This window comes from Corylus avellana, chromosome ca6, assembly GCF_901000735.1.
Source record: "Corylus avellana chromosome ca6, CavTom2PMs-1.0".
In the NCBI taxonomy this organism is placed as follows: domain Eukaryota; kingdom Viridiplantae; phylum Streptophyta; class Magnoliopsida; order Fagales; family Betulaceae; genus Corylus; species Corylus avellana.
In genome coordinates this window covers 4,952,186-4,969,742 of record NC_081546.1, presented here as the reverse complement: position 1 = coordinate 4,969,742, position 17,557 = coordinate 4,952,186, and the positions used below count along the sequence as shown (strand labels likewise).

The following is a 17,557-nucleotide window of genomic DNA, read 5'->3' as shown; positions in this document are numbered from 1 at the left end:
CTCCTCACTCATATGGATAGATTTAAAGAGAAGAAAACTCTTATTCAAAAAAAAAAAAAAAAAAAACACAAACAAACAACCAGCAAACAGCAGTAGAGACCAGATAGGAGATGAATGACACAACACTGTAGAAGGCGGACAGACGCATAGCGCAGAGGCCGAAGTTGCTGATCTGGTCGGAGAACACCAACAAACATAATTTAAAAATTAAAATAAAAAATAAAAAAATAACCAAAAGTGGAAGGGAAGAGGGGGGAGCATGCTTTCTCCTCCTCTAAAAACTGTTTTATGAGGAGAAGGGCCGAGAGACAGCTTCTAGGATTTTTTTTGCCCAATCCTGGGGAAGGTTATAATTTGAATGGCTTATACATTTTTTTTTTTTTTTAGACGGAAATTTACAGCATAAAGCTCTGCAAAAATCATAACCACATGCTATGAGATTACAAAGTCATAGATACAAACAATAATTATTACAATCAGGTGCTATCTATGACTTAAATCTTCCAATAACCCGTGTACAAATACAGTTAAAGAGCAGATCTGCTCAAAGCGTATTAGATTTAAGACATGGGTAACCAAATTTCCTAACAAAATTTATTCAAATTGGCTGTGAGAGATAACCCATCACACCTAATTATCCAAGCCGTGAGAAATAACCTATCACATCTAATTATTACTCATCACTCATGAGGACGAATCTAAAGAGAATAAACCTCTTATTCAAAACAAAAAAAAATACAAACAAACAACCAGTAAGCAGTAGCGGCCGGAGAGGAAATGAACAGCACAACACTGTGGAAAGTGGACTGACGCATAGCGGAGAGGCCGAAGTTGCTAATATGGTCGAAGAACACCTACAAACATAAAGAAAAAAGCATATCCGCTCTCTCCTCCTCTCAAAACTGTTTTCTGAGGAGAAGGGCGGAAAGACGGCTTCTAGGGTTTTCTCCCGGCCTTCCACTGCCTCATACAATTTTAGTTTCTCTCAAAAGCTATAAATTTATTATTATTATTATTATTATTTTTCATCTGGGGTTGGGCTTAGTTTCATTTTATAAGTAGGCTAATAACTTTTGGGATTCAGCTTCGTGAGATACACAACACTAGATACACTTAGGAGATTTGGATTGGGCTTTTACCATTTTAGTTTCTCTCAAAAATCAAAAGCTAGCTATTCCTTTTTTTTTAGGGGGGGTGTGGGGGGAGTAGGCTTATGAGTTATGACAATCCCTCCATTCGCTTAAAAATTATTCAATTATTGATGAAAGTGAAATTTAATTCCATATATTTTTATGCAAATAAACTACTATATTTGCTTAAACTTTTTCAACGTCCCTTGGAGGTTTTTTTTTTTTTTTGCAAATTTTAATTATATTCCTCTCAATTTTTTTTAACAATGCTTATTTGTACATTCTTTTTTGTTATTATTATTATTTTTTTTTATATATAAAAGTCCCTTATATCAGGATGTGGTGTAAAACCTCATTTTACATTCTTTAATAAAAATTTAACATATCATGTAAAAACACCAAATACAATAGAGACGAAAACACTGTATCTTTAATTTAAAGCAGTATCATAGATTTTTTTCATCAATTATAACTTAACACCCACCACCCACCATCAAACAAGTTGTCCAATCCAACTAAGGCAGCGGCTTTGGTGGTTTTGTCAATGTGCATTTTATTTATAAGATATTTTGTTAAGAAAATAAAAATTATTTTGTGTGAAGTATTATATTATTTTTTTGGGATCTCAAGCCTAAGTGTCTACTTCTTATTCAATAGTGCAAAACACCCAATTTTAACAATTTGAATTTTATTTTGGGGTAATTACCTTTCCCCTCATCGACTATAACGCATTGTCATTTTGCCCCCATGAACTAACAACCCTACTGTTCAACCCTATCAAACTACCATTTTGTGCCCAAAACTCCTTTCTATCGGTAAAAGGCGTTAACTCAGACGGTCAATCCGTCACGTGCGCCTCACATGCTATCTTGAAGACTTGAAATGACAATGCGTTGTAGTTGATGAGAAAAAAATGTGAAATAAAAAATTTCATTAGTTAGGCCCATCAAGAGATGGAACGAGATCATTTTTATTTCAAATAAATTGAATAATATTAAGTTAATTATAGTGGAGGGGCATTTTTTTTTTTTACTTTTTAAGAGAACAAAAATACTCTCTATTATAACTAGTTGATTTGAAATAGAAGATCATAATTCTCAAGAGATCATGTCATCGATCAGATTCCATTTTTATATGTTTTTTTCTTTTTTGGATAAAATTAATCCAAGGAAATGTGAAACCTTTGGGTTTGGGTGGAGAAATGATAAGATGAGTTTAATATGAGATTAGGTGTAAAACGACAAGGAGAGAGCGTCCATGAGTTAAATGCCTGTCGTCTGACATCCTCCGCCAAGAGTAGGTAGCCTAGCTGTTATGGCTATTTATTTATATTTACTATCACATGCACTTGACATTACTTTAATGCCCTTATCATTTAATCATATTTCCCATGACATTAATTTCCCCTCCTCTTCAAATTAACTATCTATCTATGTTCTCTGAAAAGCACAAATCAATGAATCGAGATCTCCCAGTCAACGCGGTGCCCTTCTGCTCAATTGAAACCACTGCATTAATTGCCCCAACAAATAATCAAAAACTTTATTTTTATTTTTATTTTTATGAAGAAAAAAACAAATTGGTAAGAGAAATTCTTTTCAATTGTCTCGACTATTTGCTATCTTTTTAATAATAAGTAACATTTTTCAAATGTTTCGATCACACTTAAAAACGGAACAAGATCCTTTCTTTATTTCAAATGAACAAGATAATATTCAATTAGTTATAGTGGATGGGTATTTTTGTCTTTTCACTTTTTGAGGGGACAAAAATACACATTTACCATAACTAACTAGATATTATTCAGTTCATTTGTAATGGGGATGATCCTAATTCCTTAAAAATAGCCTAAATTTTGTAATTTGAGAATTGACAATTTAAAAAAAAAAAAAAAAAAAAAACACTAGATATAAAAAAATCCTAAAACTTTCTCTAACCAAGTAAGATGGAAAACCAACAATAAAATATTTAATTTAAATTTAAATAAATTGTAAAATCAAGGTTTAAACTACTTGGTAAAAGGAAACTCTGGATTCTCTTTAATTCATTTGAACTAGAGAATATCTTATTAGTTATATTTGAAAGGTATTTTTATTTTTTATTTTTGAGAGATAAAAATACAATTTCAACATAACTATCTGAATATTCTCCCATTCAAATGGTTTTGCCATCATAATGATGGTGTAATAGAAAAGAAAAAAAAGGATAGAAGTGTACTTGGGCATGGCAATAAAGAAGCTCATTAATTAAGGGCAAAGGAGACCACCAAACAAGTCGTGGTGGAGCAGAGGTATTGCAGTGGGTGTAGAAGTAGTAGAGAGGAAGAAGATCGAAGAGAGCTCAAAAATGGAGTCGTCATCATCAGCTTCTAAGGTCCAGGACCCATGCTATTTTCTGGAAGCTGCTCTAAGGGCTCTTTTAAAGTGTTTGGGTGTCGAGACTAGTAAACCTCAAGAGGATCCTCCAACTACTAGCCAAGATGATCCTCCTCCTTCAACCACAGAAACACAAACTTCTGTAAGCTCGTCTCTCTATCTCTCTCATTTTAAGAATCTTGCTTTGTAGAAATATACCACGAAATGAATAATATGAAAAAGAGAAAGGGTCGATCGAGCGGAAGCAGACAGACAGAGAAATAAACTGATGAAGCGTAACGTTAGGGCTACATCTTTACCGAATTAATAAGAATAATTCATTAATATATATTTTAACACATGCAGGAAGTTGTTGCGAGTGAAAGGGCTCTGACTGTGAGTGCGGTGCCTTCAAGGCCATCGTTGAGCAACGGGAGTGGCCCTCAGATTAACTAACTTCTCTTCTCAAATTAAAAGATCTGTGCATGGGTAAAAATCTGCAATATATATAATTAGCTTCAGTATTTGTTCCTTTTTTCTAATGTTTTCTTAATTTTCTCCCCCCATCGGCCATCCCCATGTATTTATAGTTGATCTGCTAATTATGTGTGTGAGAGAGTGATGAAAATGTAGGATGCATGGCGGCCATCCACGCGTTTTATATATATATATATATATATATAGCTTGTGAATCTCAATCCAATAACACATGAATTATGTTGATTATCATCTAGCTAATTCATATATATATAACTATATTATTGTTTGTACGATCGAATTCGAGGGATATAATCCCTGATAAAATTTGATACTTCAAGGGCTTATAATTAACCAAGGGTGGTATGATTTGATTGGCCTTGCAGCTTGTTTCCGACATTAATTTGAAGGGTTTGTCAGGACAGCTAGCTGGACAGTCATACATTGTCTGATATTGAGACAATTTATTAATTAATATTACTGTCTACTTTTAAAGGTATTTCCCAGTTTTCCTAAAAGTTTTAATATTTGTTCAAACGTGACTATACCTTAATTTAACCAGAAATTGGGGCATTTGCAGCTTTTATATATATATATATATATATATATATATATATATGTGAGTAATAATATAAGAAAGATTATAGTATTTTTAGAGTTCTCTCAAATGTAACATGACATTTAAAATCACCATTGAATTTTAGATAATTATTATTAAGTTTTGATCTATTATTAATTTTAAATGTCATATCTCCGAAATATGCTATAATTTTTGGCAATGAATGATTTGCTTTATTATGTGATCAAAGGTGGCGGAGGCAGGTGGCTGGTCTTGTCCCTCAGTAAATTCTCAGGCAATATTCATATTAATGGATATTCATCTTATTCATTACTCCTCTTTTAAGCATATATATTCAATGTAAAAATTCACATAATTAAGTAGAATTAAGTGAGACACAGAGACAGGCTTATTTACAAATGATATAGCTTGAGTTACTAATTCTCAATTTTATTTTTATTTTGAGAGAAATATTCCGTACTTCTTTCAATTTTAAGAAATATATTGTTTTTGTTTTTGTTTTTCTTGTAATAAGGCTCTGTCCCCTTTTGATCTACATGTGTGATGCCTTCTGGGTTATTTGCTATGGTCCAAACCTTTGGGTCGTGAATGTGAACATTATCCTGGCTTTCGGGTTGAGGAAGAAGAGTTTTGGTTGAGGGTTTGTCTATCCTCAGTTCCAAAGAATAAACATTATCTATGTATTAGTTTGAATCTATTTGACACAGATCTGTTTTTTAATATACAAATTAGTCATAGGTTAGTGGATTGGTTTTGGGTTTGAAATGTAATGCATCATCTGTGACGCTTATAATCTCGTAACTTTGACTATGGTTACTTGTAAGAGCTTTATGCTTATCATTTCTATGAATGAGACTGATATGAATTCCGTTTCAAATATATATATATATATATATATATATATATATATATATATATAACCTAGAATCTCTTTTATGAAAATGAATTGGGTCCAATCTCATTAAAGAGGTCTTCTAGTCCAATCGCTCTATTTTATTTTGTTCATACTTAATTACATCTATTTTATTTTGTCCACCAATTAATTAGTTACTCAACCAAGATATACTTTCACTTCATAACTTTAAAGTTGTTTATTGAAATAAAGGAAAATTCACAACTTTATAGAAAGGAGGGTACTGGGGGTAAAGTAATAGTACCTGAGAAATGTTACGGGTACTAAATCTTTTATTAACAAAGATTTACTAAACTAATGTGTAATTCATTTATTGGTAACTATTACATTTTTCTTAATTAATTGTTTTGATTTTTGTCTAATGAATGAGCTATACACCAGTTTAGTAAGCCTCTTTTAGTAAAATATTTAATACCCATAGCATTTTTCAAGTGTAAAATGTGCCGATATTCTTTTGTGGGTGTTTATTATATTCAAGATCATATTACTTAGCGCTAACATTTGTCAAATATCTAATTGCTAAAATGCTATTATTGATGAGGTTAATTTAAATGATTTGTTTGTATTTGAAATTATTCAAATCAGTAAAGCTCTATAAATAGAATATAGGGAATGCTAGGTGCTCTCTTAATGTCTTCCTAATTTTATGTGGATATTATTTTCTATGAAAGCACACAAAAAAATTGTTCTTATTTATCTCACTTGGTTTTTAGAAAATAATATCCACTTATGACCAAGGTAAGTTCGATATATTTTGAGGCATAAGGCGAAAAGTTTAAGTAGTGCATTTTTTTTTTTAATATTTAAATATTAATTTTAATATTAATAATGTCTTTATTATTATTTGGTTGTCTTAGGTGCAATAGTTGCCCATGAATTACATAGGCCAAAAAGAAAAACCAAGTAGAAAACTTTATGTTTTCCTTTCAACCGAATTCCCAGCAACCAAATAGCTAGATGTTTAGGGCCCGGCAAAAGTTGTTCTGTTTTTATTTCTAAAAAGTATCGATAACAATAACATAAATTTTTTAGTCCCAAACCTTTTTTTTTTAAAAAAAAAAAACTATGGAACTTTCATCGATGAAATTTCATAAGCATAAAGCTCTTACATCACAAAGCATATAGCTCTAAAAAATCATATCAAAAAACTATGAAGGTTACAAAGTCATAAAAATGACTTAAAGCTTTTGTTAACATATGTACAATTACATTTAAAGAATAGATCTAGGACATAGATAACTCAAATTCAAAACAAAAAGAAAAAACAATTAGAAACTAAAAAATCAGCCGTGAGAGTTAAGCTCCTGCACCGATCTACTCTATCCTCAATCCGAAGGTCAGAACAACAAATTCATTCTCAACCCGAAGGCCAGGACAAACATAATAAAAAACAAAAAACAAAAACCCTACAAGTAGCAGCGGAGGAGCACAACATCGTAGCCATCCCTTCAGAAGACACGCCTTGGTCGAAAAAAACGATCAAATCTAAGGTTAAAGAGACTAGATCTGAATCTAGATCTACAAACTAGATTTAAATCAACCCGCCAGAAATGGAAATTGGTGAAACCTACAGAAAAGACACCTCCTCTTGAAATTCTTCTTGATGTTGTCTAGAAAAAGAGAGGAATTTTAGAGAGAATGCAGAGTCTCTCTCTAGAAACATAGAAAAATAACTCGTCCCAAACCCTTTTATGCCATACTTTAAGTCATATGCTTGAGATTAAAAAGATTTGGATTACTATGATTAGTTGCCAAATTATATATATATATATATATATATATATATATAAAAGTAAAGACTTGAAATTAGAATAGCCATGTCGACGAATTAGGTCCTTATTCCCCCAAAAGAACAAGTTCTTATTTGACAATACGTCAAAACACATGGGAGTTTTGGATAATTTTTCAAAAGATAGATAAAAATAAAAAAATAAAAGAGGACGAAAATGCAAAGGACTATTGCGTCATTGTGTAAATTATCAATGAAGCAAACCCAGCCCTGCAGCCATAGAGCCCAAGCAGCATATGGGATATTTTTTTTTGTTCTCTTGGCCCACCTATGAAATGGTGGATTATTTCTCATTATAGTCTCTGCAAAGGGTTTGTGTGGTTTCTTTTTTTTTTTTTTTTTTTGTAAAAAAAAGAAAGAAAAAGAATTCACCTTTATATTTTAAAATAAAAATAAAGCATAAAGGTGCTAGTAAATTTATTTAAAAACAGATTCCATAACATTTTTTTAAAATATATATATATATATATATATATATATATATATATATATTTGAATTCAAAAAACCCATTAAAACAATATGTTTACATTTTTTTTATTAAAAAAAGAAAAGAAAAAAACCCAATTTCAGAAAACACAAACAAAAAACAAATTTTATAGAGACCCGTGGGTGGTTGCCCAAAAACAGGAATGGGGCACCATTCACCCATAATAAAGTCAAGGAATGAAGAGATGTTCATTTAAGGCCAAGGCCTGAACTTCACGTTTATGGCAGAGACCTTCTTCAATTTCCCCTTCACACATTGCATCTAATATATATATGATCAATATATCACCCCACGTGAATTCCCTCATGCATAGTTATTAAATTCATGTCCAACAATATATAAATATAAATATATCAGACAAAAATAGTATAATATAATGACAAAATAACAATGGGAAAATGTACGGTACTATAATATATGAAGCTTTAATTAATGATTTTGTTTTTGTTTTTTAATGACTGTACAAAACATGTGAAACTTTGAAAGATTGCCGTGGATCATGTGAAGAGCACCAGGTGTACCTCCTTCTACATTTAAATCCCTTTTCCTTTCCATCTATATATATATGAATTCGTACGTACCTCCTTCCCCCCATTGAATTCCACCTCCTCATGCTTTTGATCTTCATCAAGTTTGAAGAACATGAAGATCAACTTGTCTTTCCTACTACTTTTCTTCTTCTCCATGCTACTCACTAGTACCACTAGAAGCCTTCGAGTCACTCATCCTTGTAACTCATCATCTTCCCTTTTCTTTTGTATTCTTTTTCTTGTTCTTTTTTTCATATATCATTTGTATTTTTTCATTATTCTGATCACTTTATGATAAATATTTCAGTCAGTTTAGGAGATCAAGAAGGCAGCCCTTTTGGAGACCAAGGAAATCTCTCCCCTAAGGTCTGTTTTCCAATAATGGCTACATTAATTAATTTCTGAGAAAACACACACACACACACACACACACACACATATATATATATGCAGGAATATGATTACTGATAAGATTGAATATGGTTAATTTGGTTAATTATGGAATATTTTGATTATTAATTGTGTGTGTTATATATATGTAGGAAGAAGTTGGGATGGAATTATACCCAACAGGGTCGAGCTTGCCGGACTGTTCCCATGCGTGTGGGCCGTGCTTTCCATGCAAGAGGGTGATTGTGAGCTTCAAGTGCTCCACAGAGTCGTGCCCAATTGTTTACAGATGCACGTGTAAAGGAAAATACTACCATGTACCTTCAAATTGATTTAACCATGCACAAAACCCACATGCATGCAAGGAATTATGCAATGGAATATGAAAATCTTTATTGAAATATATCGATCAAGCTAGCTAGTGTTAACATGATTGTCAGATTGTGGGTATTTTATGTAGTTTTTGCAGGCATGTTGTGTAGTCTTTATGTTCACAAAGAGGGAATATTGAGGTGAGATATTGCAGGGAAAAGTTTATAATATAGGAGAATGAGTTTTTGGTAATTACTGGGATTCTTCTTTCTTTTTTCTTTTTTGGATCCCAAATCGCCTTCTCCAAGAAAATTCGATTTCAGTGCATGAAATTTTTCATACCATCAAGCTGATGATTCGGTATCAAATTCATCTGTTTAAACCGATAGAAATAGATGAAATTAATCTATACACGTTAAAAAAATAAAAATAAAAATACGAGGAGAAATGTCATTGTTGAAATATGTGAAACCTTGATCTTAAACAAACTCTTTTACAAAGTAATCACTTGGGCCTCCCTACCATTAGGAGCTTAAGGAGAGGGTACTAAACAAATTTTTGGCCCAAGCAGGAAGGACTATGTTGAAAAATAGGCTGCCTTGTGTATTCAAAGCCGGACCATATTTGGGTCGAGTAATTCTATACATTACCTCACCGCAACTCTTCCGTCTTGCAAGCTTTAAATAATTCAATGTAATTTTAAGTAAAAGTAATGTTAAAAATTATATTTTCATTTCATAATGATTATCACATTAATATTATAAATTAGTTGTGAAATAAAAAATGTAGTATCATCTTTTAATCCACATTATATATAACTACAGTGGATAATGGTTTTTTCTGTTTCTTAGTTTTTTACAAAATAGAATTTACCATGAATCAAGACAGCCCTGCAAATTGCAATAGACTATATATATAGTTTGTTGGAACTTGGAGGTGACATCTTCCACCCACAAAAAAATATGTTTGAATCTTGAATTTTTAAAGTTATTAAATTCTGACATCTTTATATATATATTGTGGGGGTGAGTATTTGTATTTGGCTGCAGCCTGCAGGGTCAAGCTGCTTATGATTGACTTGGTAAGAAATATTAATGGAGGGTACTGTTTCCTTATTTCACTTTTTTGCTTCTTTGTAATTGTCCTGAAAGTGACATGAGGAAGAATGGGCCATTCATTGTTGAAAATTAATAGCTTGCAAAATAAAATAAAAAATAAAAAAACAAAAAATAAAAGGAAAAAAACAAAAAAGATATTTAGGGGAAAGAATGGGAAATGGTTTTAGTTTGGTAGAGGATCTTCAATATGGTTGTTGCAGAAAAGTGTGCTTCTTTTCTGTCGTCAAGTAGAAGTTGCCACATAAGCCTATCATCCCAAGCTTACACTTATGAAAAAAATACAATCACACTTAATTATACTAAATTTAAATTAAAAAAATGAATTATTTTTTAAAAAAACAAAATTAAAAAGCTATAGTAAAAAGAAGTTGAGGTGGCCGGTGAGCAACCCCAAATGGGCTGGAGTGGCTGTGCGGTCCGCCCCATACCATTTAGGGTGGCCAGCGAGACACCCCTTCAATTTTTTTTTTTTTTTAATTAGTTACTTTTTTAAGTGTTTTTTCTTCTAATATTTGGTATATAATCAGGTTTTTTTATATATTTATTTTATTTTATTTTTTATTTTTTAATGTTCTATACTGATGTGTCATACATTGGTTGGTGGGCAAAAAAGCAGGCTTTTATGCCATGATCATGTTAAAGATATTCTGTTTAGTTTAATTGCAAGTTGAAAACAAGTGGTTGGAGATTAAACAAAGCACTAATGGAATTTTTCTTTTCTCTAATGGGTGTCATCATTACATGAATCTGAAAGCTCATCCTAGGCTCCTAGCTAGGTAATGGCATGCATCACGTTTCAGTACGATAATTATTTTAAAGTCATGTTAGGTACCATCTTTTTATTTTCAAAAAGTTCTCTTATGTGACTTTTAGAATCACCATTAAATCTTAGATAAATCATATTTAAATTTTAATCTAATAGTGATTTTGAAAGCCATATCAGTTTTAAGAGAATTTTAGAAAGATAAAAAGATGATACTTAACATTATTCTTTATTTTACAAAAATAAAATAAAGAGTTATCACTGTCCTCGACAACATTAAAGAATAAAGAGGGATAATTCATCAAAATATTCTAAATATAGAATATAATTTTTGAAGACATTTTATTTTTTGTCTGTTTCTTTTGAAGAAAATTGTTAATATATATGTTAGAATTTAGAGGATTTTCTATCGTATTTCTCGGTATCAAATCATAATCTGTAAGTTTTTTTTTCTTAATTCTATCACTGTAAGGTAATTAGGTAAATTAGGTAGGAAAATAGTCAAAAATATCTTCAAGATTTTCATCTTGCGAATATCTTCGTTGGAACCAACATATCCTCATGGAAGTGTCAATAGCAAGACGCTGCTACTTTATTTTTTCTTGCTTTTGACAAAAAAAAAAAAAAAAAAAAAAGACTAAATAAAGGTTTTTTTTTTAGACAGATTAAACAAAGAATATATTAAAATACTTTTTTTTTTTTTTTTTTAAGAGGAAAACATTCCAGTCACATTCATTTAAAGGTAATACGAGCATAAAGCTCTTATAATACAGAATAAAAAGCTTTGAAGCAACCATAGCCGAAGTTACGAGGTTACAAGCGTCGAAGATGACGTCAAAGATACAACCATTCCAATCTCAAATAAGATCCGCTAATCCATGACTAATCTTCAGATATAACAACATATCTGCTCCAGACAGACTCATTTCAATGCATAGGTAGCTTTTATTCTTCAACCTGAGAGTAGAAAATCCCCATACCGAAACTCTTCATCCTCGACCTTAGGTGGGTGTCAATAGCAAAACATGGTTAGGTTTCATATTTTTTCCTGTTTGCCAAAGAACGTGACACTTTTTTTTTTTTTTTTTCATAACAAATTCCATACTTTATTGATAAAATCAATGATCGAACAACATCGGCATCTTGCTTGCTTATTACAATACCAGATATACAGTTTGAGATTTCTTCTAATAAAAGTCATTAAATTAGTTCAAATTTTAATTGGCTTGAAGACTTTGAATTTTTGCAGGCATTAATATCATCAATAATCATGCCCTTTCAAAACCATACAGCGTTGAATGCCTGACATTTTCTTCATTAAATACATAATAAACAAGGAGAATAAATCAAATCAAAATCAAGGTGGTCTTCGGTCTATATCAACCCTTGATTTGCATTATCTTTGTAAATTGCCAAAACCGTTTTGTTTTTCTGTCACATTACAAATTAATCATAACATATAAATTCCAAAGTCACAACATATATATAAAATGTTTAAATGTTGAAAAGGAACCCTAAAAAAAAAAGGGAAAATAGCTATTCGGCCGATAAATTCTTAAGATTCTTTGAAGGTAAATTATTTCAAATAACTACAAAATGTATATACCTTTTATGCATTCAACATGTGCTTTCTGTTTTGGTGTTTAAATCGCTTTTTGCGGTTCTTATGGAGACGACTTTAATATATATATATATATATATTAAAAAAAAAAGATCAGAGGGGAAGCCCAAAATCAATATATATATATATATATATAATATATAGTCTTATCGAAAGGCTTATTGGTCAAATTTAGAGACGGATAAGGGATTCGACATTTCATGTTGACTTTCTTTGTAGGGTCCAATGAGGACGCACCCTTTACGTTCGCCACAAGCTCTGTTCTTAATTTCTATATTTTTGAAATGGTCGTTAAAACCAACTGAACAAGACTGGCCCATACTATGAAATTTTGTCCAAACATTTGTCAACACGACAAGAGATAGGACACATATATATAGCCCACTCAAGACTTTGAGCCTGGTCTGAATAGCAAAAACGACCACGTTGGTTTTTATTGATGTTTTAGCGGGTTTTGATCAGATTATGGCTCGATCAAACTTGAAAGAGTATCTGTAGTTCTCACCGTATAGACTCTTCGTATACAACTCACATCAAATAAGTGATCTGTTTTTGAAATTGAACGCTGAAAATTTTATTAGGGGTAAGTTTGTTCTAGTGTAATTTATACGTATAGGTGAAAATGCATGGAAATGGTCAAATGATGTTTGGTCAAAATGGTGTGAAAATGAATGTCGTCAATGAGGTTTACTTCAAATTTTGCTATTGGTCTTTTCTGGTTAAGTGTGAAGGCAGGAATTTGAATCCCTATTGTTGGGGGTAAGATAGAATTTATCCTATCGCAACATGTCAAAGATTCTAAGCTTATGTTGTCTTTACTTGTGTTAATTGCAAATAAAGTTTGGTATTCACCCATTTTTCTTTATGTTTTTTTATTAATTTATTAAAGTGAACAACCTTGTACTCAAACGGCCTTTCTTAGCTAGCTAATTTGTAGGGGATATCCCCCCTCCCCTTTTCATTTTTTAATGTCTTCCTAAGTTAAACACATTCTCGTCATAATAAGATTAATCTTGAAAGTGATCTGCATGTTATGTCATATTAGTCGTTAGAGACAGAAAAGACTACAAATAGGGCGACCTCTTGGTAACTATCTCTTATTCCAAACTTGTCTTCTAATATTTAATACTGTCGATTTTATTGTGGTTTAGTAAATAAACGTGTTGTTATCAAATGTTGCCTTGATTAGTCACGTATTTATATCTCTTGAAATAGAGTATGTTCAAAGTTTTCTTAAAAGTTTGAGTACCACGTTAAGGATCACTCTCATGTATTTTTGGCTCAAATTTCACCAAATATTTTTTTATGATGTGACCAAAAAAAAATGGTGCATGTTAAAAAAATACGAAGAGAGAGACGGTGTAGATGAGATGCGGAGGAAGAGAGAGACGCAAAAATATAAGGCCTTCGGGGGCATGGGGCGAGGGAGATGGTAAGCGTAAACCTAAAAAAAAAAGGAATTTTTTTTTTTGGCCTGTTTGGGATTGCGTTTGAGGGGTCTAAAAGTGCATTTAACACACAAAAAATTTGTTTGAAAAAGAAGAAGATTCGTTTGGTAAAAAAATTAAAAGCGCTTTTAAGAGTCTAAAAAATCTAAAAATGACCAAAACACATTTTTACCAAAAAATTAAAAATAAAGCTTTTGCCAATTTTTTTTTTTTGATTTAAAAGCTATACTTCTCAAACGCAAATTACGCAATCCCAAATAGGCTCTTAGACCCGTTTGGGAATAGGATTTTAAAAATTGCGTTTTTGAAATCGCCACTTTTTAAAATCGCATAGACGTTTGGAAAAACATGTTAAAATCGCACATGAGTTTTCCACGATTTTAAAATTTGCGTTTTTAAAATCGCAATCCCAAACACTCTAAAATTGCGATTTGGTTTAAAAACACGAATTATTTCTTTAAAAACGAACTGCCAAACGAGCTTTTAATCAGAACATTTTCGTTTTGACCAAAATTTCTGGCCACCCTAAAGACCTCATGGCATTTCAACATATGCAAAAGAGTGTGTCGAAAATGTTAATGATTAACTAAACATTTCTCTCCCTCTCTCTCCACATTAATTTGGAAAGTATTTTTCAATACTAATTTTTAACAGTCGAGTAAATATCCAAGTGATTTACTTGATTCACCACAAGGACAAAGGCCACCAAGTGATTTTTCAATACTATTTTAACAGTCAAGTAAATAAATATCCCATTTTCAACACAGTCGAGTAAAAATATCCGTTCTCAGCATAGACGATTTTGAGATGAATCTTACGTGGTCTGCACTCAGCTTTGTAGAGTATTTTCAAAGACATATATAAACCAATTGATGCATTTCTTACACCGTTCACCAGTTGCTGTCATGCAAGCAAACATGTTTTTTCAGTGCATATGAAAAATGGAAATTTTCGACGGTAGAACAGTTGCCGAAGAAATTGAACCCCCACCCACGTTGGCTGCCACCATTATTTGACCAAGAGTTTAACAATTTTTTTCTTTTTTAAGGAAAAACGGTAGGATGAGGCGACCGGAATGGCTTCCCCGCCTAGATGTGACTATATAGTACATATTTGCCGCTATATATACACCAATAATTAATTGTAAGTTTGTTCAACCATAACTTAATTTAGTCTCATCGAATGAATTACTGAACATAATGGGGCCACTTATCGGAGCATGTCGATGGATTGCTTGAGATCTACTAGTACATGTGGGTAGAATGCTCACATTTACTACATAGAGGCTATTTCACATTTACTACATGAATTTCTAGCTTTTCAATGAGTAAATTTGTTAGAGATTTCTATCTATATTTATAAACTATATATGGACCATAGGGTAAGCCCATATAATGGCATGCACATGCTCTAGATACTTCATATATTTTTCCTATCTAAACCATGTCATACAATGCAATTAATTATTTCATTTTACATGCATGTGTTTATAAAACTCACACGGTGCATCATTCTTGTCGGGTTAGGGGGTAATACCTCTCAGTTGGAAGGTGGTATCCCTAATTAGTTCATGTACACCTTGGAGGTAATATATAAATTGTCCTAAAGGGAACACATCAATTTTTTTTTTTTTTTAAAAAAAAGGAAGAAGAAAGACAGACAGAATAACAGAAAGGAAAAAAGAAAAAGAAAAAACAGACAACCCTAGCTAGTTTTTCCCATATAGGGATCATATATAGTCGTCAAAGCTTAGAACAAGGTGGGGCTATGATGGGACTGACCAATTCGGCATCTGCAACTCTGCTGCTCCACATGGAGGAGCCAAAATTTGAAATGTATTCATAAAAAAAAACACCATTTTCATATGTAATTTGAAAGTTCAAATTTAAATAAGATCACAAAATTAATGTTTAAAAAAAAGACGAGAGTTTTCCTCTAAACTGGGTTGGAAGAACTTCTTTTAATTCAGTCTATAGAAATGACATGTGTCTATTTTTTTAATAATATGTGAGATGCACATGAGTTTTTAATATTATTAATTTCAACTTTGTCCCTACTATTAAAACTCATGTACATCTCACATGTTATTAAAAAAATAGACATATGTCATTTTTATAGACTGAGTTAGAGGGTGTTCCTCCAACCCAGTTTGGAGGAAAATTCTGTCCTTCAAAAAAACAAAAACGTGGTCCATTATTGGACAAAGTTTTCCTCAAACTGGATTAGAAGAATTTCCTTTAACCTAATCTATAAAAGTGACATGTGTCCTTTTTTTTTTTAATAACATATGAGATGCACATTAATTTTTAATAAAATTTATTTCAACTTTGTTCCTATTATTAAAAAAAAAAAAACATGTACATCTTACATATTAAAAGAACATAGACTACTTTTATAGATTAATTTTAAGAAAATTCATCTAATCCGAAGATTTTGTTGAATTTTTTTAGGAGAGAATTATTGATTTCCGTTCACTACACGGATCAATCATTTCCACACTCTGGCCAATCACAGCGCTCCACGTCATAACAAGATAGAATCGCCTTCACTTCACGGAAGAGGGCAATTCGGTAATCTACTCTTCCTCAAATGTCGGAAACAAGCTCTTTCCCCCCACGTGGCGGACTACCATAGCACCAAGTTTCCCTTTCCGATAATTGAGTGTCCCAAGAAATCAGCTGGTTCTAGGATCTCCTCAATTGTTGGCACGTGGCATCCCAATTTCGGCCCCAGGCGCAAGAGTCAACATCTTGATGCCGGTTCTACAGTGTTCCCACCCACAGTTGATTTTTCCACGCTTTGAAGAAGGGTGTGCGGCGTGTGCCCTTAGCAACGTAGCTTCTAAAATTTTCTACGGTTGTCAAATCAACGGTAGGAAAGGAGTCAAATGGAATTTCAGGACATGAAAAGTGAAATTACCTCGTAAATACCCTTATGTCGATCCTATAAAAAGACAATATGCCGTCTTAGGGTCTAGGGCCTTGGACACGGTTTTCAAACCAGGGCTTACATATACGTTTATTTGAATTTCTGCCCTTGTATTTTTCGGTATTTGTTTTTGGGCACATTTTGGGTTGATAATATCGAGCCGTTAAATTTTGATAATAAGAAAAAAAAAAAAAAAAACAACATGTCATCCACGAATACTTGTTGACTTATGGATTTTTAAGAAATTTTATTTATTTATGTTTAACTTGTAAAAAACACTACAAAGTATATATATTAAAATGGAAAAAGATAAACGTACACTACATTAAATGATATTATGGGAAGATAATGATTGATTAAAATAGTTTAAATATAGTCATAATATATAAAATAGTTAGGGACTTTGGTTGTTCTAATTGGTTGATTGTTGTAAAAATAAGCATCATCAAGGTCATATTAATTAGATTTCTAATTTTCCCTTTTCCCTTTCCCTCATCTGAATAGAAAAAATAAATAAATAAAAATTTAGATTTCTAATTTGACTCAGAAAAAAAAAAAAAAAAAAGATTTCTAAGTTTTGAAGGCGAAAATTTCATACTCATTCATTGATAAAAGGTCGCGAGTAAAGCTTTTACAAATAGAGCAAAAGTTCTGAAAGCAAATCATAGTCGAAGCTAAAGTTACATACATCAACAACATATTAATCAACCATTACA

General features: G+C 31.8%; 2 protein-coding genes across 2 annotated transcripts; both read left to right on the top strand.

Annotated features, from left to right (window-relative positions):
* The first annotated feature begins 3,397 nt into the window (after positions 1-3,397).
* On the top strand, positions 3,398-4,008 carry LOC132184990 (uncharacterized). Its single transcript, XM_059598798.1, has 2 exons — positions 3,398-3,647; positions 3,851-4,008. The coding sequence occupies exons 1-2, from the start codon at positions 3,477-3,479 to the stop codon at positions 3,938-3,940; spliced, it is 261 nt and encodes an 86-aa protein (XP_059454781.1). The 5' UTR covers positions 3,398-3,476; the 3' UTR covers positions 3,941-4,008.
* Positions 4,009-8,333: 4,325 nt separating this feature from the next.
* Positions 8,334-9,215, top strand: LOC132185728 (protein EPIDERMAL PATTERNING FACTOR 2). The gene is made up of 3 exons (XM_059599499.1): positions 8,334-8,461; positions 8,569-8,627; positions 8,804-9,215. The coding sequence occupies exons 1-3, from the start codon at positions 8,374-8,376 to the stop codon at positions 8,981-8,983; spliced, it is 327 nt and encodes a 108-aa protein (XP_059455482.1). The 5' UTR covers positions 8,334-8,373; the 3' UTR covers positions 8,984-9,215.
* The last annotated feature ends 8,342 nt before the right edge of the window (positions 9,216-17,557 follow it).

What these genes read in the sequence shown, in the direction of transcription:
- LOC132184990 (XM_059598798.1), top strand. Translation starts at nt 3,477, where the DNA reads ATGGAGTCGTCATCATCAGCTTCTAAGGTCCAGGACCCATGCTATTTT. An exon ending in CCACAGAAACACAAACTTCT is followed by an intron (nt 3,648 to 3,850) that starts GTAAGCTCGTCT and finishes TAACACATGCAG; the next exon opens with GAAGTTGTTGCGAGTGAAAG.
- LOC132185728 (XM_059599499.1), top strand. Translation starts at nt 8,374, where the DNA reads ATGAAGATCAACTTGTCTTTCCTACTACTTTTCTTCTTCTCCATGCTA. An exon ending in CCTTCGAGTCACTCATCCTT is followed by an intron (nt 8,462 to 8,568) that starts GTAACTCATCAT and finishes TAAATATTTCAG; the next exon opens with TCAGTTTAGGAGATCAAGAA. An exon ending in AAGGAAATCTCTCCCCTAAG is followed by an intron (nt 8,628 to 8,803) that starts GTCTGTTTTCCA and finishes ATATATATGTAG; the next exon opens with GAAGAAGTTGGGATGGAATT.